Below are 22,174 nucleotides of genomic sequence, written 5' to 3'. Positions count from 1 at the left end.
AGGGGACAGGGTTATCCCTAGCCGACATCCCTGGCCCCGTGGGGAGGGACCACCACCGCATCGCTTCCCAGCCCTGGGGGGAGAGCCCGGCATGCCCGTCACCGTTTGCTGGGTGACAGGGAGCCCCGCAGCAGTGACACCCCCCCCCCCCCCGGCTTGGTGCCTCTGGGTGCAGAACTGGAGCTGGGGATGTCCAGCCCCAAGGGTGTGCTGCACGGCCACGGCCCTGCTCCAAGCCCTGGAAGAAGCGTCGGCAACGCAGGCTGAATGCCGGCTGCCCGGTCATTACCTCCCAGGGCTCCAGGTGACCCCCCCCTGCAGTGCTGCGTCCAGCTCGGGGGTCCCCAGCACAAGAAGGACATGGAGCTGTTGGAGCGAGTCCAGAGGAGGCCACAGAGATGATGGGAGGGCTGGAGCACCTCTGCTCTGGAGACAGGCTGAGAGAGTTGGGCTGGTTCAGCCTGGAGAAGAGAAGGCTGCGGGGAGACCTTCGAGCCCCTTCCAGTCCCTGCAGGGGCTCCAGGAAAGCTGGAGAGGGGCTGGTGACAAGGGCAGGGAGGGACAGGCCAAGGGGAATGGCCTGAAGCTGCAGGAGGGGAGATGGAGATGAGATGGGAGGCAGAAATCCTTCCCTGTGAGGGTGCTGAGGCCCTGGCACAGGGTGCCCCGAGAAGCTGTGGCTGCCCCTGGCTCCCTGGCAGTGGTCAAGGCCAGGTTGGATGGGGCTTTGGGCAACCTGGGCTAGTGGAGGGTGTCCCTGCCCATGGCAGGGGTGGCACTGGGTGGGCTGGGAGGTCCCTGCCCACCCAAACCAGTCTGGGGTTCTGGGGTTCTATGTGACCCCGTTTGCTTCCACAGGGATCTCACCACCCAACCTGCCAGGAAGAAATGCCCAAGAGCGTGTTTGCAGCGAGGGGAGCAGACTGAGCCACCACCCGGGCAGGATGCTCCAGGGATGCTGCAGGGCTACAGGTCCCTCCTGCGACCCTTCTGCAGCCCAGGTGGTCACCAAGTCATGTCCCCCCCCCCGGCCCAGCCTGGAAACCTCAGCCCTGCTTTTCCCCACCGCAATAATCCCCGGAGCACGGCGGGGAGCGGGGCTGTCACCCAGGGGACACGCTTTCAGCGCCCTGGGGGGGTGGGTGCTGAGCTCTCTCCTCCCCGCTCGTGGCCCACGGTTCGAGGCAGACGGATTGGAAAGCGGACCCTTGGAAAGCGGCTTTCGGTGCCTCGTGCCGTCCCTCGGGGACGCTCCTGGTGCCTTCGGGGGGATGATGCGCGGGAGCAAGCGGGTTCCCCAGCTCAGCGCTCGCTCCCTTGGGCTCGCTTCAGGGCTGGGGACGCTGCGGAGGGTGGGGGGACCAGGAGGCAGAGGGGACATTTCTCAGACCCCGCTGAAGCACAGAGCTGATCCCACCTATGGATGTCCCAAATCCCAGGCGCGTGGGTGCCACTGACCCCGCGCTCCCCCGGGGCTTGTTCAACGACAAGACAATTATCAGCACTGCTCCGTGTAGCGCGTCGCCTAATCATCGCCCGACGAAAGCCCCCGCCGCTGCCCGGCATTGATTTTGTGCAATCCATTCCTGCCTCCCGCACGGTTAATCCCTCTCTGCTCCCTTTTGTGGGAGCCCACCCGCGCGTGAAGGAGGCGGGCAGCAATGCAGCTAATTTCCACGGCCCCGCGTCTGGCTGGGCAAGGAGGTTATTTCATTTGTTGGTTTGGGATTGGTTTTTTTTTCTTCCCTTCCTAATTTTTCCTCAGCAGCCACCCATCGGGTTTTTTAGCCCTTGGTTTTTTCCCCCCCGCCCCCCGGTGCGTGGATGGGGCTGTGGGGAGGGAGAAGCTCACGGTCCCATCCTGCACCCTGGGTGCACCCGTGGGCTGTGCCAAGGGGACACAGGGTGAGGGGACGTGGAGGGTGCAGGGACCCCCTCCTCTCAGCTGGCCAGCACTGTTGGGGTGCAGGACAGCGGGACGTCCCCTCCCCAGAGCACAGAGCCCCATCCTGCTCCCCCCGTGTCCCCGGGGCTGCCGGGTCCCTGCCCCATCCCCTGTCCCCAGCCCTTCCCGGCCTCATCTGCAACCCACCCTGGGGGCGAAGGGGTGTTGGGTGGAGAGGAAAAGCTGAAATTCCTGTTTCCCACCACCTCTGTGTTGGGTGTCCCCCCCCCAGCACCACGCAGGGACGGATGCTGCCACCCCAGGATTGTGCTCCAGCCTTCGTCTCGGGGACACGTCAGGCCACGGGAGGTGGGAAGGGTTCGACGGGTGATGGAAACGGAGGGTGGAAAGAGGGTGCCTCGTCACCCCCGGTCAGCGCTGGGCAAGGGCACCCGCGTGCAGACCTGGGTGCGGTGAGCCCGGCGGGTCCGTGTCCCCTGGCTGCGCCCCGGCCGAGGGATGTGACGGGGCAGGGAGGCGGGCAGGGGCTGCAGCGCAGGTTCGGTGACCAGCCGCCCTTCTGCTGCCCCCGCGCGCACGGAGCTGGGCTGGGGGCTGCTGGGACCAGCCTGCGGCCGGCACTGGTGTCACACCACCCTGGGGAAGGCGGCTGGCTCAGGCGCCTTCCCCTTCCCCTTCCCCTTCCCCTTCCCCTTCCCCTTCCCTTTCCCTTTCCCTTTCCCTTTTCCCCTTTCCCTTTCCCTCTTTCCCTTCCCCTTCCCCTTCCCCTTCCCCTTCCCCTTCCCCTTCCCTTTCCCTTTCCCTTTCCCTTTCCCCCTTTCCCTTTCCCTCTTTCCCTTTCCCTTTCCCTTTCCCTTTCCCTTTCCCTTTCCCTTTCCCTTTCCCTTTCCCCTTCTCCCCTTCCCCTTCCCCATCCTTCCCCTTCTCCCCTTCCCTATCCTTCCTTTCCCCTTCCCATTCCCTTCCCCTTCTCCTTCCCCATTCTTCCCTTTGTCCTTCTTTCCCCTTCCCCTTCTTTCCCCTTCCCCACCCCTTTCCCCCTCTTTCCCCTCCCCTTTCCCCTTCCCCTTCCTCTTCCCTTTCCCCTTCCCCTTCCCCCCCAAACCACTTTCCCAAAGCCAGGGGAAGTCCTGCCCCCCTCCCCCCAGGCTGCCCGAGCCCCTTCCCGGGACTTTTGGGGTGCTCCGTCCCCAGCCCAAGAGGAAGTTGGGATCCCGGCACCACAGCCGTGGGCTGTGCCAGCCCTCCACCGCGGCCGCAGAGCCCCGGCACCGTCCCGGCAAGCGGCACGGAAGCGGCGGCTGGCCCGCGACAGGGGCTGGCAACGCAGCGGCAGTTCTGGGTGGCCAAGCGAGCGCGGCCACCAGCTCTCGATTCTGCTGCCGAGGAACGGAACGACAGCAAAAAATGGGAAAAAAAGAGAATAAAATAAAGGCGGGGTACTTAGCGGGGGTGCTGGGAGGGGAACAGGGCTGCTGGCCACCACCGGGGCGTGGGTCGGAGCCCCCCACCGGGCACGCCGCTCCCCCCAACGCCTCGTCCCCGTTCCAGGTGAGCGGGCGAGCGGGTCGCTGGCTTTCATTTCCCGTCCCTAATCTGCTCAGAGGATCTTCTCCTGGGCAGCTCCCTCCGGTTCCCCCGGGGCTGACGGGGCAGGGCATGCCGAGAGCCCCCCCAGACGTCCCCCCTCTTTGCTCCCGCTTGCTTTTGGGGAAGGCAACCGGCTTCGGCACGGGATGGTGAGAGCCGGCGTCGCAGCCCGCCTCTCCCTCCGGCCTCTTCCCCGGCACGGGGACCGGGATTCGGTGGGATGCTGCACCCCACAACCCCCAAAAACCCTCCAAACGGCTCCCCGGGACCCCCATCCCTGCCCCAAACTACCTGGGGGGGTTCTCCCCGCCCTGCCCACGCCATGCAGAGCTGTTGTACCTGCAGACGTGGGAAATCATTTTCCTGGTCATTGAGGATTTCTTTCTTTTTTTTTCTTTCTTTTTTTTTTTGAGAACAGCTTGTACCGACCTTGTGATAAAAACAAGGCGCCGGGTTCCTCTGGGTGTTGTTTTCTGTTCTTTTTCTGTTCCCAGGATAAATGTCAGTGAAAATGGAAAAGCTTTTCTCCGTTTCACCATTTTCTTCCTTCCCTCTAAGACTCCTGGGGTTTTCGAGCAGGCTGGGGAAAACGACGGAAAAATCAGAGAGGGGGAAAAAAAACCAAAACCAACCCCACCTCAACTTGTCGAAATTGAACTTTCTCGCAGACATTTCTACGGGACAAGCCCTTCCTTCGGTGGGAATACCGATGGTATTGGCCCCGTCCCGTAGGGCCGCATCCAGCCCGGGCGGGCGGCTGGGCTGTGCAGGGTTCACATCACGCAAAAGCGCTGGGGCTCCCCCCAAATCCTCCCTCCTGCCCAGCCGGGGGCTGGGGCCGTGGGAAGGCAGATGTTGGGGCGCGGGGTCCGCTGGGGGCTGGGGGGGGGGGGGGGGGGTTGCGTCGCAGCTTGCGCCCGCCCTGGTTTTCTCCCCAGGCTCACCCGGGGGGGGTTGCGGGGAGAACGCAGGAGCAAAAGCCGGGGCTGCGTGGTGCTCTGCTCTCCTGCCCCTGGGGACTGCCCCTCGCCCCCAGCACCCCCAGCACCCCCAGCAACCCCAGCACCCTGCAGCAGCGGCTGCCCCAGCCTTCAGCACCCGACTCCTCCCCGCCCGGCCGTGGGTGCCCGGCGTTTTTTCGGGGCGCACGGGGATGTACGCGGAGGGACGCTTGAGAGAGCCGTGAGAAAACCCTGGAAGTAGGAGAGCAGAGCGCGGCTCGGTCCCCGGGACCGTCCCGGGGTGCTGGGCTGAGCTGCCGGGGTACCTCGGGAGGAAGGAACGCCTGCGTGCACAGCAAGGGAGCAAATTGCCGTCTGGAAGCCCGCGGCTCTGAGCGCGGGGTGGCAGCGATGCCGAACCCTTTTGTAGGGAAAGTATCTGCAGAGCAAATTGCTTTGTATCAGCAAATACATCGACATTAGCGGTGGAATCGGTATCCCGCACAATGAGCACTCGAGGACAATGCACGGCTATTCAGAGCTCAAAAAATTCAATCCTGTAGCTAAGGAGGCTCCGCAGAAGTCGAAAGCAAGGCTTGTTTCATATTCACGCCACAAATATTGGTACGAGGGCATGGAACTGTAACGACGCCTTTGAAACACCGGCAGCGCTTCGTCTTCCCGGCAATAAATAAAGACACACAGCCCGTGTCAGCGCCACGAGCGGGGATTGCCATGAACTCCGTTAAAAGGGTGTTTGCTGCAGAATCGTGCCGCGAAACAAGGGGGATTTGTAGGAAATGCCGCGTTGGACCCTCCCGGGAGCCTCTCCCTCCTCGGGGTAAGGTGCGCCCTTTGGACGCACCCACAGCAGGTTTCTCGGTGGATCTTGCTGGCCATCACCAGGGCTTCGCTCCTGCGCCACGGCCCAGGTCTACCGCCCGCGCCCACCCTCGGGGTGCCCACCCTCGCGGAGCTCCAGCAGCCAGGCTCAGCACCAGCTCCGGGGGGGCTCTGAGCCCTGCGGGACCTCGGCGGGTGCAGGGCAGGTGGAGGCGGCCTCGGTGCGGGAGGGCTCGGAGGGTGCTGCGTCCATAATGGCGGGGTCCTAACGTGGGCTGGGGGCCGTCAGCAACCCACGGAGCTGCTCCGGTGGGTGTCCACAGCGAGCGCAGACGGTCACACCGGGAACGTGGAGAAACCTTTCCACGGCAGAGCAGCGGAAGAGGTGGCCCAAAGAGATCGTGTGGTCTCCAGCCTTGGAGAGGGACCAGTGGGGTCCTGGCCCGACCCGCCTTTGAGCAGGGCGTTGCACCAGAGACCTGACATCCCTGCCCTGCAGCAGCCCCGCGGGACGTCACGGGGAGGGGACGGGCCACCGCAGCCAGCGCCCGCACCGCCTCGCCCAGGCACACCCCTCCTGCTCCCCACGTGGCACAGGGGCCACCCACCGATGCCCACCCAGCGATACCCACCCAGTGATACCCACCCAGCGATACCCACCCAGTGATACCCACCCAGCAATGCCCACCCAGCGATGCCCACCCAGCAATGCCCACCCACCAATGCCAACCCACTGATGCCCACCCAGCAATACCCACCCAGGAACACCCACCCACTGATGCCCACCCATCGATGCCAATCCAGCAATACCCACCCAGCGATGCCCACCCACTGATGCCCACCCACCAATTCCAACCCAGCGATGCCCACCCAGCAATACCCACCCAGCAATACGCACCCAGCGATGCCCACCCAGCGATACCCACCCAGCGACACCCACCCAGCGATGCCCACCCAGTGCCTGCACCCCTTATGCCCACAGCACTTTGGGTTTGCTCCAGGAGGTCGGAAACCTGGAGACGTTTGCAAACACCACGGGGCTGGTGGCAGAAATCCTTGCCTTCTCCGAACAGCAGGTTCTCGGGGAGGCGCGGGGCGGCAGGTCAGCACCGTCTGATGGGAGCAGGCAGGGACCGGCCGCTTTGGCGGAGAAGTATCTGCCCACAACGCCCAGCACCCGCAGGAAGAGAAGCTTTGATGGGTGCAGAGACAGTGCTGGAGCCGGTCGGACGTCTCCATCATGATGATGGGGAGCTGCAGCAGAGGCAGAGACGTCTTTGCTTGAGGCCGGTGGAGAAACGTGCTGAGAAACCTCTTCAAGATGTGGCATGAAAGCCAAAGCTCGGCGCTTCGGGATCCTCTGCCTTCAGCACCTCTGGACCCGCTGCCCGTTTTCATGGCATCCACCCAAAGGTCTCGTCCTCCTGACATCCATGCGATGTCCCTCACCCCGGGTGGGGTCCTGTAGCCCTTGGGTGCTTATGAAACCAAGCCAGAAATCCCTCAGGACCTCAAGGCACCAATCCAGCTCTCCTGGGTGCTTCCAAGCAAAAGCAAGTAGGGATTTATATGAACCCCCCCCAAAAAAAAAACCAGCAAACCAAACAAACCCCAAACAAACCCCAAACCTGAGTATTTTTAACGAAATGCATCAAAATATTTCAGAAGCAGAGGGAGCGTTCCATCAGGCTGTTTAAATTTCTCGGCATTTGTGAAACTCCCGGGACCGCACGCGCTGAAAGGAGGAACCGTGTCTCCTAGGGAGAGAGCCGAGCTGCCGTTTGCAGAAGGACTCTCAGAAGCTGCTCGAGGAGAAAATAGCACCGAGCAAAGTGGAGCAGAGAAAAAAAAAAACAAAAACCCACATCTTTTACACACCGGGAAGAACATTTGGACAGGGAAGAGAGCCAGGCATCGCGCTGGCCGCACGGAGGGGTTCCCAGCGGGGTGAGAGCGGGTTGGATGCTGGGAATGGGCAGAGGCGGTGGTCGCTGCCCCGCATCGGGGGATGGATGGTTCCTTCTGCCGGGCATTGCACCCAGCTCTGCTCTGCTCTTCTCAGCTGCCTCTGGCTGGGGACCGTTGCCAGACAAAACCATCTCTTGGGAATAGGAGAGGCTGGGACAAACAACCACGGGACCCGGCGTTTCCGGGAAGGAGCGGATTCCCCATCGATGTCTTCGTGCCAAGATGATGTGGAAAGGCGGCTCCGTCACACGGGGGTTAGCAGGCTCGATGGGTGTTGCGCTGCCCGTACGCAGCACCCGCCTTGCTCCCCTGCGCCCATCGCCGCCGCTGCGGGGTGTAGGGACCGGTTCAGCCCCGCGGCATCCGCGTGGGTCTCCGGGCACATCCCCTGCATCGTGGACTCGAGGTCAGCCTGAGGTCTTGGGCTCTGGAAAGTCTGCGAGAAGCGACAGCAGAGAGCGGGGCAGCGCCAGTCCTCCTGCGCAGTCCACACCTCCGCCGGACCCAGAAACTGAGAAAGACTGAAAGTGGGAGATCCCCCCCCAAAGGAGCACAGGATGTGCTCCCAAACCCCAGGTGAGCTCAGCCAGAGAATGAAAACGCCATTAAACCTGAGGCTCAGGGTGGAAATAGGGATCAGAGTCAAGTGATGGTCCTTAAAATAATCTCAAATCAGTCCTGGCTCTGCTATCAGCTCTTGGGATCAAATTTGGGCAAGTCATCACAGGTCTGGGCCTCAGTTTCCCCCTCCGGACAGCGCAGGCAGGGGATCTCGCGTAATCGATACGACACGCTGCCTGTTTCGCCAGACCACGGGGATACTAATCCTTGTGAATTTGTCAGGAACCGATGTGATTTGCGTGCTAATCTCTTAATATCTATCGCTGCTCTTGAAGTCCCAGCTGGTGGGTTCACGAAGGAGCAGGGGACTAACCGCACACCCACGCTGATTTTAAAGCACGTTCCTCCCCTCTCCCCACAAAAAGTGACCCTGGAGGGCTGGAGATCCGCAGGGCTAGTGAAGAGCAACCAAAATAGCTCCTTTTGGTGGAAAATCTCCTCACACGAAGCCTAGCTCCCGGTTCGGGGGGGGGGGTGGGGGGGTGGGTACCGCTGTGCAGCACATGGAGGATGCAGGTACCTGCGGAGGGGTGCTGCAAAGCCTGCGGACCCCAGAGGTGCTCCTGGGTTCACCAGACTAACACCAGGGTGGCTGATGTGGCCGAGGGCGAGTGGAAGAACAGGGCAAGTACATGCAAAAGTTTCCTGAGGCCTTTCCCGGCCTCGGCCCATGTGATGCTCAGGGATGTCCCGAGCTACTGATGGTTGCTCTGTTGTTGTGCACGTGAAAATGCTGCCCTTGAGCCATGGGAACTTTTAGCATCCACAACATCCCGAGGTAAGCAGTTTTGCTCCTCACCTTCACCTGCGGGACGATCTCCTCCCGCTCTTTGTTCAGGACCTGGCTCCTGTTAGCTTCACCTGATGTCTCTAGTGCTTGCCTTGGAAGGAGCTGAAATGCTTAAATATCTTTAAAAGTCCAGGCTGTTCTCGCTCCTTCTTCCTCCCCTCCCCTTGTGCCAGGAGAAGTGGGGGTTCGTAGCAGTGGAAGCCTGCTCTGACCCCGATTCAGCGTAGGACGGATGCTTTTCCCTAGGGTCGCTCCTGGGAGCGCAGCTCCAGTGCACCAGGTCTTTGGTCGATCAGCCCCGACCGGAGAGAGAGCACGGCCGGGGCTGGCACCGGAGCGGCTGTCGCCCTTCCCCAGCCACTCTGCCACCGTCCCTGCTCACCCTGACAGCCCAGGGAGGCCCAGGGCAGGAGAACCTGGTGCGGCTGTGGGGGACAAACCCGCTCGATGTCCTACAAGCCCGAATGGACAATGCAGCGGCAACTCCGACCTGGCCAAGACAAGCTCCGGTGGTGCTGGGCGCTGCACGCGTGCAAAGGGCTGGGTGTTCAGCAAGACTCCCAGAGGGAAGCTGTGCTGATTCAGGAGGTGACGGCATGGGTGCAGGCATGGAGCGGTGCTGCAGGCATCTGGGAGGCTCCAGCTCCTCCGCTGCAGCCCTGCCTGGGAGCGGGCTGGGGCCCGGGGCAGGTTCAAGCTGGGGGCACACCCGTGCGGGGTGGCCGAGGGCTCAGCATCCCCTCCCTGCTCCTGGCCCCAGGTGAGCAATGCACTGGGCACCATCCTGCAGGCAGTAGCTCCACGCTGCCTGGATGGCCTGGGCAGGGAGCGGTCGGCGGGGGAGCACAGCCACCCCTGTATTACCTGGGACCTGCTCACAGGAGGGTACTGCCCTGGCAGGGACCTGCTTGTGGGCCAGTGCTGCCCAGTACCGCTGGGGCAGGGCCCTGTGGAACCAGTGCTGCCCAGTACCCCTGGGGCTGGGACCTGTGGGACCAGTGCTGCCCAGTACCCCTGGGGCTGGGCCCTGCGGGGCCAGTGCTGCCCAGTACCCCTGGGGCAGGGCCCTGTGGAACCAGTGCTGCCCAGTACCCCTGGGGCTGGGACCTGTGGGACCAGTGCTGCCCAGTACCCCTGGGGCTGGGACCTGTGGGACCAGTGCTGCCCAGTACCCCTGGGGCTGGGACCTGCGGGACCAGTGCTGCCCAGTACCGCTGAGGCAGGGCCCTGTGAGACCAGTACTGCCCAGTACCCCTGGGGCAGGGCCCTGCCTGTGGGACCAGTGCTGCCCAGTACCCCTGGGGCAGGGCCCTGTGGGACCAGTACTGCCCAGTACCCCTGGGGCAGGGCCCTGCGGGACCAGTGCTGCCCGACAGTGCCCGACAGTGCCCGATAGTGCCCGACAGTGCCCGACAGTGCCCGACAGTGCCCGGTGCAGGCAGCTGCTCGGGGAGCGCGGGGCGGGCCGGGCCAGCGTGTCCCTCGCCAGACAAAGGCGGCGGCCGCTCGGGGCGGGGGGCGGCAGGTGCGGAGCCCTCGGGCCCCTCGGCGGGAACGGTTCGGCCCCCGCCCAGCCCCGCGGAGCCGCAGCGGCGCCGTCAATCAGCGGTGCCCCCCCCCCCTCCTCCTCCGTCCCCCCCCCCCCTCCTCTCCCCGCCCTCCCCTCCCGCACGCCTCGGCGCGCTGCATCGGGCTCGGTGACAGCGGCGGGTCGGAGACAACCCTCGGCGACAGCGGCGGGAGGTTCCGCTCTCAACCGGCACCGAGAGCCGGGTTCAACGGGCGGCTCCTCTCTGTCCGCAACCCGCCGGCAGCCCTCGCCGAGCCCCCGCCGCCCGCCTGGCAGGGCTGCCGAAGCATGCGGAGCCATGGGCCAGGGCTGCGGACACTCCATCCTCTGCCGGAGCCAGCCCTACCAGCCGGCCGCGTCTGACCTGTGAGTCCCCTCCCGCCGGTACCGGGGATGGAGGGGAGGGGGGAGGGGGGCACCGCGCCGAGAGGGAGGGATGCTCCGGGGAAGGGGGGGGGGGGTGATGCCGGGTTGAAGGAGTGAGGGAGCCATTGGGGAGAGGGGAGGCAGGAAAAAGTTCCTCCTGCCTGACAGCTGGCGGGGAGGGGGGGGGGGGGAATGACAGGCGGCTGCGACCTGCCCCCCCCCCCCCCACCCCCCCCCCATTTCCCCGCCAGCCACCTCTGTTAGCCCAGGGCAGGTCATCGCTGGCCGAAGGGCTCGGTGCCGGAGGGCTGGCGTGAACAGCGTCTCCCCGTTTCCCTCGCCACCCGAGCGCCGTGGCGAGTTCCTGCGGGGGTGAAAGGCTCCTGGTCTCCCGGTGGGCTGGGGGGGCCCGGGTGACTTTGTGAAATGCAGGTCAGGCCTCCGAATCGTGGTTTCGGCGGCTCCACGCGGGGCGAGAGAAGCTACCCCCCGCACACCCACCCACGCAACAGGTCTGGGGGTCCCGGTGTCGCTGCGCCTGTTGGCACGCAGCGAGGTGGGGTAGGGGCTCCGGGAATCGCGGGGATCTCGTTCTGCGACGCAGGCACGAGGGGCTTTGCGTGCGAGCGTGGGGTGACCTTGCTGAGGGATGACGGTGCTCCCTGGAAGCGGTGAAGGGTGATGCTCCGGAGAGCCCACGTGGGCAGAGGGGCCGAGCTGGCTAACGGGAAGCATGCGGTGCCTGAATTCCCATCGCCCGCGGGCTCGGCTAGGGATGGCGGAGACCCCCGGCTCTGCGCGCGCGTGTAGCGCTCACGAGGCTCCACAGCTGCTGGGTTGCAGGCTGTGCACAGGCGATTCGCAGTACGTGGGTGCTCTGCCTCCCGGGTACCGAGAGATCTTGGGTGCTCCCAATCCCTTGCCCCTCCCCTTGGTGGCTGCTGGGATCAGACCCCCCATTGCCGGAGGGGTGAGCCGATCCGGTGGGGAAGGGATGCGGGTGTAAGGGGACGAGGAGGAAGGCTGCTCGCTGCTTGGATTCCTTTGTCTGGCGGTGCCAGCTCCATGTGCTCAGGCACGGGCCGAACCGCCTGGCTCGGCAGCCTGCGCCGGGACCACCGCTCCCAGGGGCCGCCTGGCCGTGCGGGGATGTGCCCAGGAGCAGCCTCGGGTCTCCTGGAGCGGGTGCTTGAGGTGATTACGGAACCATCGGGGCGCGAGGGAACCTGCCGCCCGTTCCTGCCCCAGCCCCACGTTTCCCTCCGGCATCACCAGGTTTTCACACCTTCACGAGGTGACCTTCGGCTGAAGAAGTTTGCCTCTCTCTACAAAACCAGCCTCCGACATCTGTCCTGCCTACACGTGGTGTGGGGCTTAGACCCCCCCTTCCAGAGGCACCCCTACGCTGCCGTGGGTGCTGGGTCCAACCTCCTCTGCGGGCGGCATCCTTCCCCCTCCCCGGCCCTCCTGGCTGGCTCTCTGGTGCTCGCTTTGTTCCCTGCAGAGATCCTTTCATGCTGCCGCCAGAACGTGTGCCCATGTCCTTTTCTTTAAGCAAAACCACACAAAGGTCTTGAAATGCCACGCTATCCCCGTGTTTCCTCCGGCTGGAACGCCTCTGCTGACTTGCAGCTGCTGGTTAATGGCTTTTAAGAAAGGTGGATGCTGTAGAAACTTAGTGCGGCCCGACCGGCTGCGCCCCTCGAGCCGCCCAGGGCAGGAGCGGCAGGAACGGTGAGCCAAGATGCTTCCCCCTTTTACCCAGGACATAACCTCACGTCCTTCCTAGGAGATGTTCGTCCCTGTTCCCATACGCCCTGGGGGATGTCTAGAGACGGAAAAGCTTCCCAAGAGCTGTCAGACGATGCCCTTGCCCGTGCAGCCAGCTGCCCCTTCAGCACTCGGCTGCGGGGTGATGCTGCCTGCTCTCTGCCTCTGCTCCAGCCCCGCGTGGTTTAGCCCTGGCTTGTCTCGTGCGCTGCCGGCAGAACCCGGCAATGCCGATGCCCGCCCTCGCAGAGCGCTGCTGCCAGGCTGGGGATGCTGCGTGGGGCCGAGATCCATCGGTGGGCCAGGTCTCCCACGTGCGTGGTTGATGAGCTCTGATTTATCGCAGGGGAGCGTCGGGTGGCAGCCAGTCAAGTGCCATTTTGTGTTATCCAGGTCACGTTTTAACCCATTTCCTTCTCTTTTTTTCCCCGGTGGGAAGCGTGTTCCCGGGCGGGCGGCTCCTGACCCGGTTAGCGGCGGGGTGGGATGCCAGGGTACCCGGAGCCGCCGCTCTCACGGCAGCCGACAGCAGCCGGGGCTGGGGGAGAAGCAGCCGAGCTCTGCGGATTGAAAACGCGGAGGAGGAGACGATGCTCTGAGCATCCCTGCAGGGAAGGACCCGGCTCAGCGGAGGCTGGGAAGAGGTCAGGGCTTCCTTCAGGGAGCGGGCAGCCCTGCCTGCTCCTCATCCAGCTCTCTCCGCTGCCTGGTTCGCTTCTGGCAGTTGCCTGGCAGGAGCAGACACAGGGATGTGTGAAGTGGCCGAGCGTCACCGCGCTCAGTGCTGGCCCGGTGACGGGGTCGGTGCCAGGCGCGCGATGGAGGAGGGACCGTGGCTGCGGCCGCAGCTGGGACGAGGGGCCCTGTCCTGCCCGGGGCACGGCCAGCCGAGCGGGCGCTGGCACACGGAGGGACCCGCTGTCCTGGGAGGGGACAAAGCTGGTCCTGAGGCGTCTTTGCAGGGGTGCGTTAGGCTCTGTGCCGGTTATTCCAGGTCAGTGCCAGGACCCGGACGGTGTGTCCCCATCGAGGCTTGTGCAAGGGCGACGTGTAATGCACCATCCCCTTTTTACCTCCCTGGGAGCCTCTTCCTCCGGGGTCCTGGCCCGGGGGGTGCCCAGGGGAGGGGCTGCAGGCATGAGGTGACACCCGTGATGCTGCTGATGTCCCTACCTGTCACTGCCTGCGTGGCCCCCGCACACACATCAGCGGGAGCCCCCGATCCCTCCCCGCCTCGTGCATCCTCACCGTTACTCCCCGCTTGTCCCCCGGAGCACGGCCCGGAGCGCAGCGCTGGCGGCAGGGAGGTGGCATCCCTGGGGGTTGGACTAGGTGACCTTTAAAGGTCCCTTCCGACCCAAACCGTGATTCTGTGGCTTGCTCCGGTGGCATTCACTCTGCAGGTACCCAGGAAGCAATGCCGGCTGGGACACGGAGGGCACAAGCCGCCTGGCAAAGCGTTTCGGCTGCCTTTTGGAGGTCTCTGAGCATCTGCGAAGCCGAGGAGAGGCTGCTGAGCTGCCGCAGCCCGCCCCGAACCTCTGCCTCGTGGTTATTGCCCGTCCCCGGGTTGCATGGTTAAAGTGCCGCGGAAAATACCGACGTCCAGCGTGGCCGAGGCGGCTGTGCTCCTCACCGGGCACCCGCTTACCGGGGCCGAGGGCTTCGGTGGGGTTCGGGCAGCCTGGTCCCCGTTGCTGGGTTCTTCGGGCCCTGCACGCGGCTGCGTGCGATGTTCTCCAGGGTGGTGCGGAGCCCCAGGCTGCCCGTGCCTCCGCCTTTCGCACAGCCTGGTGCTGGGGGGGTCTCTGGGGCACTTCGGCATCACCCGCCCGCGTGGGCACCCGGCCCTGGAGCTCGGAGGTGCCTTGCGGAGAGGATGGACAGGAAGCTCCTGGCACCCGGCACGTCTCCGTGCCCGGGGAGGTCCCCTGGGTGGGGGGGACCCCGGCCAGGAACTTCCTCTCCGTTGCCCCGGGACATCCCCCTGAGCATCCTCAGCTTCAGAGCAGCGAGTGGTTTTACCGTGTCGGGGAATTAACCGCCGGTGCTTGCCAGCTGCCGGCCAGATGTTAGTGCAGGCTGGCACACCGCGGGGCTGGCCACGGCCCAGGGCGGCACCACCGGCCGCTCGGCCTGCAAGGGGCTGCATCGTCTCCGGCCGAGCCCCCCCACGCATCCCCCCGGGATCTGCGCTGCTCCATCCGCTCCGGGAGGATGAGCATCCATGCGGGGCGGGCAGCCAGCTCTCCGGCAGCTCCTCCGAGGGGGATGCAGGATTCCCCGGGGCAGCGGTGGATGCGGCAGCCCTTTCTGGGAATCCCTCCTGCCTCCCGCTCTCCTCCGACCCCGGTCCCTGCTTTCGCTTTTGTCTCCTTCCCGGCTCCCACGTGGCTCGCCGAGAGCTGCGCTGGGCTGCGGCCAGAAATGCAGGCAGGGCCCGGAGCTGCCTGGGACTTTCTGTCTGTCCAGCTTTCTCCTGCAAAAGGCTGAGCTGTCTTCGTTAATGGATGGGCCTGTCTGGAGGGGGGAGCGCGGGGGGATGGAGGGCGCCGGGAGATGCTTTGTCTGCTGCTGTGGCTCCGTCGGCACGGCACCGAGGGGCGGGGGGGGGGGGGGTGTTAGGTGATGGAGAACCGGCAGAGCGCAGGCAGCGGGCAGCCCGGCAGCTCGCACCCCGCCGTCGAGGTGTTGAGGGTGGGCGGGGGTCTCGCCTGCTTTGCAATGGGCGACGAGCCCACGATTTGCTGCGTCGGGGGGTTGGAGCCTGGGTCAGGGGTCTCCGGCTGGTCCTTGGGCAGCCGTTCCCCGTCGATGGTGGTCCCCGACGTTGTGGCATCCCCAGGCAGCGGGAAGGTGTCCCCAAACCTTGTCACCCACCCAGCATCCTCGGGGGACGGACTAGCTCAGCAGCCTGCGGGACTCCCCGAGTGTCGGCTCAGAAATGTCCCCCCGCGGGGGCCGGTTATTTGGCGGCAGCAACCCTCGGTCCCGCTCCCGTCCCCAAATCCTGTGCCCTGCCTGCCCTGGCACGGTCTGGCAGAGCCCTGCCTGCAACGCCAGCGTGGGGAGGCAGAGGGGAAGGATGACTTGAGAGCTTGCAGGGAGCATTTTGGGTGGGTTCAAGCTTTCTGGGTCTTTGTCAGCCTGTGTTTTCTGTAATAAATCAAATAGGAAAAGGAGGTGGTTTCAGATGGGTGCGTTTCCCACAGGAAATATTAAAATCTGATTTTTTGGCTGGGGCTGGGGGGGGACGGTTCAGGGCTTGGCCCGGGCGTCGCGGCTGGCGAGGACGGCTTCGCAGCGTGTTTCGGCATCCCCGAAGCCCTCCGCTCGCCAGATGCGCTGGAGGACCGCTGCGCCCGAGGAGGGAAAAAGCAAACGGCAGCTGCCGGTGCAGCCCCGTCACAGAAGTGATGACTTAGCCAGAAAGCCTCCCCTGGCTTGTAATCGCTTCCCAGCCCCTTCCCAGTTCGGTGACTCAGAAGACACGGAGGAGCTATTTATAATGAGCATTTGAAAGGCTAAGACGGGTGGAGGGCTGCTTTTCCCTTCCTCTTCCCTTGAGCTGTTCTGGCCAAACGCGGCCGCGCTGCCCATGGCCGCGGGCAGACGGGGCCCCGGGGCAGGTGGCTCCGGCGGGGGACCCGTCCCCGCTCCCCTGAGGTTCAGGGTCTGGTCGCTACGGGGTGAAGATGCTGATGCTCCCCTCTGCAAAGCCTCCGTGCAAACCCCTCCTCGCTGCCGGGCACCCCGAACCTCACCCCATTGCAGCAGAGGCCTCGTGCTCCTGCCTGCGGGGGCGAGGTACGGGCAGGGCTGCCGGAACCCGCTCCTGCCCGGGGGGGGGGGGGGGAATCCGGGGAGCCGTAGCCCCGGGGCACGAGCCCTGGCTGGCCTGGCTGGCACCCAGCCCGGCTCCCGGGGCAAGCAGCCCTGCCAAGCGGTGGGATCCATCCGCCCGCTGAGGATGTCGCGCTGATGGAGCCGGCGTGGGCTTGGGGACGAGGGGATGCGCCGTCTCTAGCCGGAGCCTCTGCTCCCCTCCGGGTGGAACTGGGGTGTCGGGATGGCTTCGCAGCACGTTCCCGGGTGGGCTTTATTCTCTGCGAGGGGATAACGCCCCGTGCCCCTGGTCCCGCGGCCGGGATGGCTCCGCACCCCTGTCCTGGAGCCACTGCTCCGCTGGAGCCCGGCTGGAAGGACACAAGCCATGGCTGCTGGCGTGTTTTTCACCGCTTTCCAGAAAATGGGGCCTTTTCCCATTTTTTTTGCGATCGATAAGATAGCCAGGCCGATGGCAGCATCCTTCCCGTGTGGAAAAAGCAGGTGGAAGCCGCGAAGGCTTTAAATAAGAAATCAGGGTCGAGCAAGGCGGATCCGGGAATGCGGAGAGGCGTCAGTACCAGCATCTCTCCCATCCTGGCTCGAGCGGGGCGATGATACACCCCCGATGATTTTATTATCGGCTGCTCCAGGCAGGGAATCTCTGCCCTGCCACCGCCGGGGAGCCGGGAGCTCCTGCTGCCGGACGGGCTGCGGCTGCCGGACACCGGCCACGGGACCCACGGCTCAGCGGGGGCCGGGGGGCTCGTTGGTCCTGAGCGTGATCATCCCGGGGTCCTGAGCTGCGGGACGTGGGGATCCCCCCCCCCCCCCCGGTCCTTCTGCAGCACCTTGGGGTTCTGCTCAGGCGGGAAGTTGGGGTGCGGGGCTGCTCCGGGCTGCGGCTCTGCTGGGCTTGGCCTGCCTCCGGCTGCTGCGCGGCTAGGGCCAAGGTTAAGGCTAAGGCTGGGGCTAAGGCTAAGGCTGTGCTTAGGGCTAGGCTCAGAGTTAGGGTTAGGGTTAAGGTTAAAGCTAAGGTTAGGTTTAGGGTTAAGGTTAAAGCTAAGGTTAGGTTTAGGGTTAGGGTTAGGGTTAAGGTGAAGGTTAGGGCTAGGGCTAGGGCTAAGGTTAGGGTTATGCTCAGGGCTAAGGCTAGGGCTAAGATTAGGATTAGAGTTAGGATTAGGGTTAGGGCTAAGGTTAGGGTGATGGTTAAGGCTAAGGTTAGGTTCAGGGCTAGGGCTAGGTCTAAGGCTAAGCTTAGGTTTAGGGTTGGGGTGAGGCCTAAGGTTAGGGTTATGGTTAGGGCTAGGCCTAAGCTTAGGGTTAGGCTTAGGGCTAGGGTTAGAACTGTGGATGAGGTTAGAGTTAGGGTTAGAGCTAGGGTTAGGGTTAAGGCTAAGGTTAGGTTTAGGGTTAGAGTTAGGGCTAAGGTTAGGTTTAGGGCTAGGGCTAGGACTAAGGTTAGGGTTAGGATTAGGGATAGGACTAGAACAAGGTTTAGGGCTAGGGCTAAGGTTAGGGTTAGGGCTAGGGCTAGGATTAGGGTTAGGGCTAGGGTCAAGGCTAGGGCTAGGGCTAGGGTTAGGGTTAGGGTTAGGGCTAAGGTTAGGGCTAGGGCTAGGGCTAGGGTTAGGGCTGGCTTTCCCAGGACGGGGACCTGGACCCCCTCGCTCTGCTCCCCCGGCACAGCAGGCTGCCTGGCAGTGCAGCCCCGGGGGTCTCCCCGTGCTCCCCCCCGCCTGAGCCGGCGCACGGCTGGGCCCGGGACCGACGCTGCGTCAGCAAACGCTCGTGGGCGAAACCCCCGAAACTTGAGTGTTTTGCTAAAGCCTGAGCCAGGAATGACGGGGCTGGGCTGGGGGGCACCGTGCAGCCGGGACGGGGGGGGGGCAAAGCAGATCTCAAGGCGGGAGAAGCTGCAAGGGTTGGCTGTGGGGTCGTCTCGGCGTCAGAGGCCAGGGTGACGGGCACCTGGGCGTGCTGCGTTCACTCGCAGAGGGTTCTGGTTGCTCCAACCCATGCCTGCAGCCGCCCACAGCAACGGCAGAGCCCTGCGGCTGCGTGCCTGCACCGGCCCCTCTCCCCGTGGCCTCCTGCGGCTGCCCTCGGCTGCGGGGCATCCCAGGGGTCCCTCAGGAGGGAGAGGGTTGGGGCAGGCTCAGCGGTGTGAGCCAGGAGCGTCGTGACCTTTGTTAATTAAATTTTTGCTCTTTTATTTCCCCTTGCTTCCCTCCAGTGCTCTGCGCCGTCAGAGGCTTGGGCTCCTCCAGCGGAGCGCTGCAGGGTGTTAATTACGGGGTTTCTCACGCGCCTGGTATCGCCTGCCCGCGCCGCGGGCGCTGCCGCCGTGCCGTACCCCGGGGACGGGGGGTTTGGGCTCGGTCTGGCCGTGCAGCCGCCCCTCACAGAGAAGCCGTGAGATGCTGGTGGGGGGAGTTTACGTGGGGGATGCTCCTGCCCCAAAGGAAACCCCGGCCCAGCTGCTGAGGGTCGCGCATCCCCCGAAATATGCACTAAGGGGCCCTTTGGGTGCTGGTTTCCCTTGGCCAGCCCCGGGGTGCGGAGCGGAGGCGGCTGCAGATCCAAGCAAGCACCCGCTCCGGAGGATGCTGCGGGAAAAGGGGCTGCCGGCGGTGGGAACCTCAGGGGGGCTCGGGGAGAGGCCGATGGGGCTGTCTGGGGGGGGGGGGGGGGCTGTGGGTGTGCGGGCTGTCCCCAGGCAAATGACACCCCTGGGCACGGCCGTGGCTCCCTGCCAGGCACCCCTCTCCCATCCTGCCCGCACCAGATGGATGGGATACCCCCAGGGCAGGATGCGTGCCGCGCTGTGCCGCGGGCTGGCTGGGAGGGGGCACCGGTGCCCTCCCAAACCCTGGGAGCTGCGTGAACAGGACGGCGGTGGGGACATGTCCTTGGGGCCCCCCCCCCTGGCTCCAGCCGTGATCGTCACCCCCTCTTTGCGGAGCCGGAGCAGGCTGTCCCGCCGCACCGCTCCCGTGGGAATGCGGGGAGGGAAAGGGGGTCTCTCCCCCCCCCCCCGGGGAATAGCGTGGGAGCCGGTTCCCGGGGCGCGTGGGTGGGCTGCGGCCGCGGCTGTTTCGGTGAGGACGGAGGGGCTCTGCGGAGGCGGAGGCTTGGCAGGGGCCCGCGGCGCTGCTGGGGACCCCCCCACCCCGCGGTGCTGGCAGGGAGATGGGACAGCAGGTCCGTGGGCTGGCAGCCCGCAGCTCCGCGAGAAGCGCAGAGTCAGGCGCGCTCGTGCATCGCTCGTGCATCGCTCGTGCATCGCTCGTGCATGGGAGCCCGGAGCGCGACGGGGAGCAAACCCCCGGCCGTGCCCCCCACTCCCCTCCCTCCCTCCCTCCCTCCCGCAGCCCCCAAATCTGCGGGCGCAGCAGAGGGGCACGGTGCTGCCAAGAGGACCGTGGGCCCGAGGTGCTGCCCCGGGACCCCGTCTCATCCCTCCCCGCTCCGTCCTCCCCTGCGCCGCTCGGTCGGATCCTGGCACCGCAGCGAACCGGACCCTGCGATGGGGACCCCCCCCCCGAAGGGAAGGGGATGGGGATGGGGGACGCTTGGCGGGTGGCACCCGGCTGCCAGCACCCTGGCCGGGCACGGCACGGCAGAGCGAGCTGAAAAGCCATTAATTCATAGAAAGGGCAACCCAGCATTAGCAGCCCGACCCGCTCCAGCGCTGGCCGCACCGACAGCAGGATCTGGCCTCGCTGCCGAAGCTGATTGAAGAGCCGGTGCCGAGGGGGGGTTGGCAGCACCAGGGACCATCACCGAAGGATGCGGCATCTCCGTGCCCATCCCGGGGACGAGCTGCCCGCCTTCCCGGCCTTCCCGTCGGTGTCAGGACCTGTGTCCCCCCTGCAAGGGACAGCTGGGGACGGCGCCGGTGCCCCACCGAGGGAGGGGTCTCTCCCTTGCCACCGCTGCCCCCGTCACCCCCCGAGAGAGACGGAGAAGAGAGAGAGAGCCAGGAGAAAGCGTCTGCTCCTTGCGTAGGAGGCTTGGTCAGACATAAAACCCGCTCCGTCGCTTGATTAAGGAACAAGATGCGCTGCCATCCCCGGGGCGCTGCGGCGGCCGGTGGTACACCCCCGGTCCCGGGGGCGGGGGGGCGAGCGTGTCCCTGCACCCCTCTGGCAGCCCCGTTCCTCCGCCGACACCTGTGCCAGCCCTGGTGCCTGCATCCCCTGTCCCCAAAGCCGTGAGCATCGTTTAGCCACATCCTTTCCCTTCCCTGCCCTGACGGCCCAGATCCCCGGGCTTGCTCTTCCTGATATTAATATTTTGTGTTTGCGTGGTGTTGTAACCCGGGAGAGGATCCCTGCTCCGGGAGGGGCATCCCCAGGGAGGGATGGGCCGTGGACGGCAGCGGTGAGATCCTGGGGTCCTGCTCCATTCCCGTGGGATTTTGCTGATGGCAGCGGGTGGAGGGGACCCCGGACCCCCCAAATGTGGAGTTGAGCCCGGTTCGGTGCCGGGGAGGAATGAGCAGGATGAGGAGGGGGCTTGGGGAAGGGGAAAAAAGCCAGGGAAGGGCTGAACCCGCCAGCAGTGCTGAGAAGGTAACGCACACACACTAACACACCACCTCCGGCTGCTTTTTTTTTCTTCTTTTTTTCCCCTGGTTATCAACTAAACCTACTAATTGAAAGATGAGTTGGCAGAGTCTGTAACGCTGCATTTATCCAAGGACAAATCCCCAGGGATTCGGGGTAACCGTGTGTTTCCTCCACTCCCCCCCTCACCGTACCCGGCGCTGCTCCTGCCTGGTTCGGTGCCGGGGCTGCGCCGTGGGCACGGCTCCCTCGGGGTGCCGGTGCCCTCGCTTGGAGGTCCCCAAGGCGGTGGCACTCGGGTTTTCCTCTCCTCCCTGCTCCGGTGCTGCCGTGCAAAGCTCCTCGTGTCACGCGACATTCCCGGTGTCTTCCCTTGGGGACGGTTTGCCGGGGGCTCGGGGCTATCGTCCTGCTTCCAGCGAGCTGGGTCCCGGCGTCTTGGGGTGCCATGCAGTGGGGATACGGACGTGCAGGCAGGGCTGCCATGCAGTGGGGATACGGACGTGCAGGCAGGGCTGCCATGCAGTGGGGATACGGATGTGCAGGCAGGGCTGCCATGCAGTGGGGATACGGATGTGCAGGCAGGGCTGCCATGCAGTGGGGATACGGACGTGCAGGCAGGGCTGCCATGCAGTGGGGATACGGACGTGCAGGCAGGGCTGCCATGCATTAGGGATACGGACGTGCAGGCAGGGCTGCCATGCAGTGGGGATACGGACGTGCAGGCAGGGCTGCCATGCAGTGGGGATACGGACGTGCAGGCAGGGCTGCCATGCAATAGGGATACGGACGTGCAGGCAGGGCTGCCATGCAGTGGGGATACGGACGTGCAGGCAGGGCTGCCATGCAGTGGGGATACGGATGTGCAGGCAGGGCTGCCATGCAGTGGGGATACGGATGTGCAGGCAGGGCTGCCATGCAGTGGGGATACGGATGTGCAGGCAGGGCTGCCATGCAGTGGGGATACGGACGTGCAGGCAGGGCTGCCATGCAGTGGGGATACGGACGTGCAGGCAGGGCTGCCATGCAATAGGGATACGGACGTGCAGGCAGGGCTGCCATGCAGTGGGGATACGGACGTGCAGGCAGGGCTGCCATGCAGTGGGGATACGGACGTGCAGGCAGGGCTGCCATGCAGTGGGGATACGGATGTGCAGGCAGGGCTGCCATGCAGTGGGGATACGGAGGTGCAGGCAGGGCTGCCATGCAGTGGGGATACGGACGTGCAGGCAGGGCTGCCATGCAGTGGGGATACGGACGTGCAGGCAGGGCTGCCATGCAATAGGGATACGGACGTGCAGGCAGGGCTGCCATGCAGTGGGGATACGGACGTGCAGGCAGGGCTGCCATGCAGTGGGGATACGGACGTGCAGGCAGGGCTGCCATGCAATAGGGATACGGACGTGCAGG

General features: G+C 65.0%; 1 protein-coding gene across 1 annotated transcript in view; it reads left to right on the top strand.

The window, feature by feature from the left end:
- Positions 1–10,311: 10,311 nt before the first annotated feature.
- PDE2A (phosphodiesterase 2A) overlaps positions 10,312–22,174 on the top strand; it is a 60,700-nt gene continuing 48,837 nt past the window's right edge. Inside the window, exon 1 of the mRNA XM_075742669.1 lies at positions 10,312–10,595. Coding sequence (XP_075598784.1) covers positions 10,528–10,595 — 68 coding nt within the window. The 5' untranslated portion in view covers positions 10,312–10,527. The remainder of the gene's footprint in view (positions 10,596–22,174) is intronic.

Source organism: Balearica regulorum, chromosome 1, assembly GCF_011004875.1.
Source record: "Balearica regulorum gibbericeps isolate bBalReg1 chromosome 1, bBalReg1.pri, whole genome shotgun sequence".
NCBI lineage: Eukaryota > Metazoa > Chordata > Aves > Gruiformes > Gruidae > Balearica > Balearica regulorum.
This window is presented reverse-complemented; position numbering and strand designations above follow the sequence as displayed.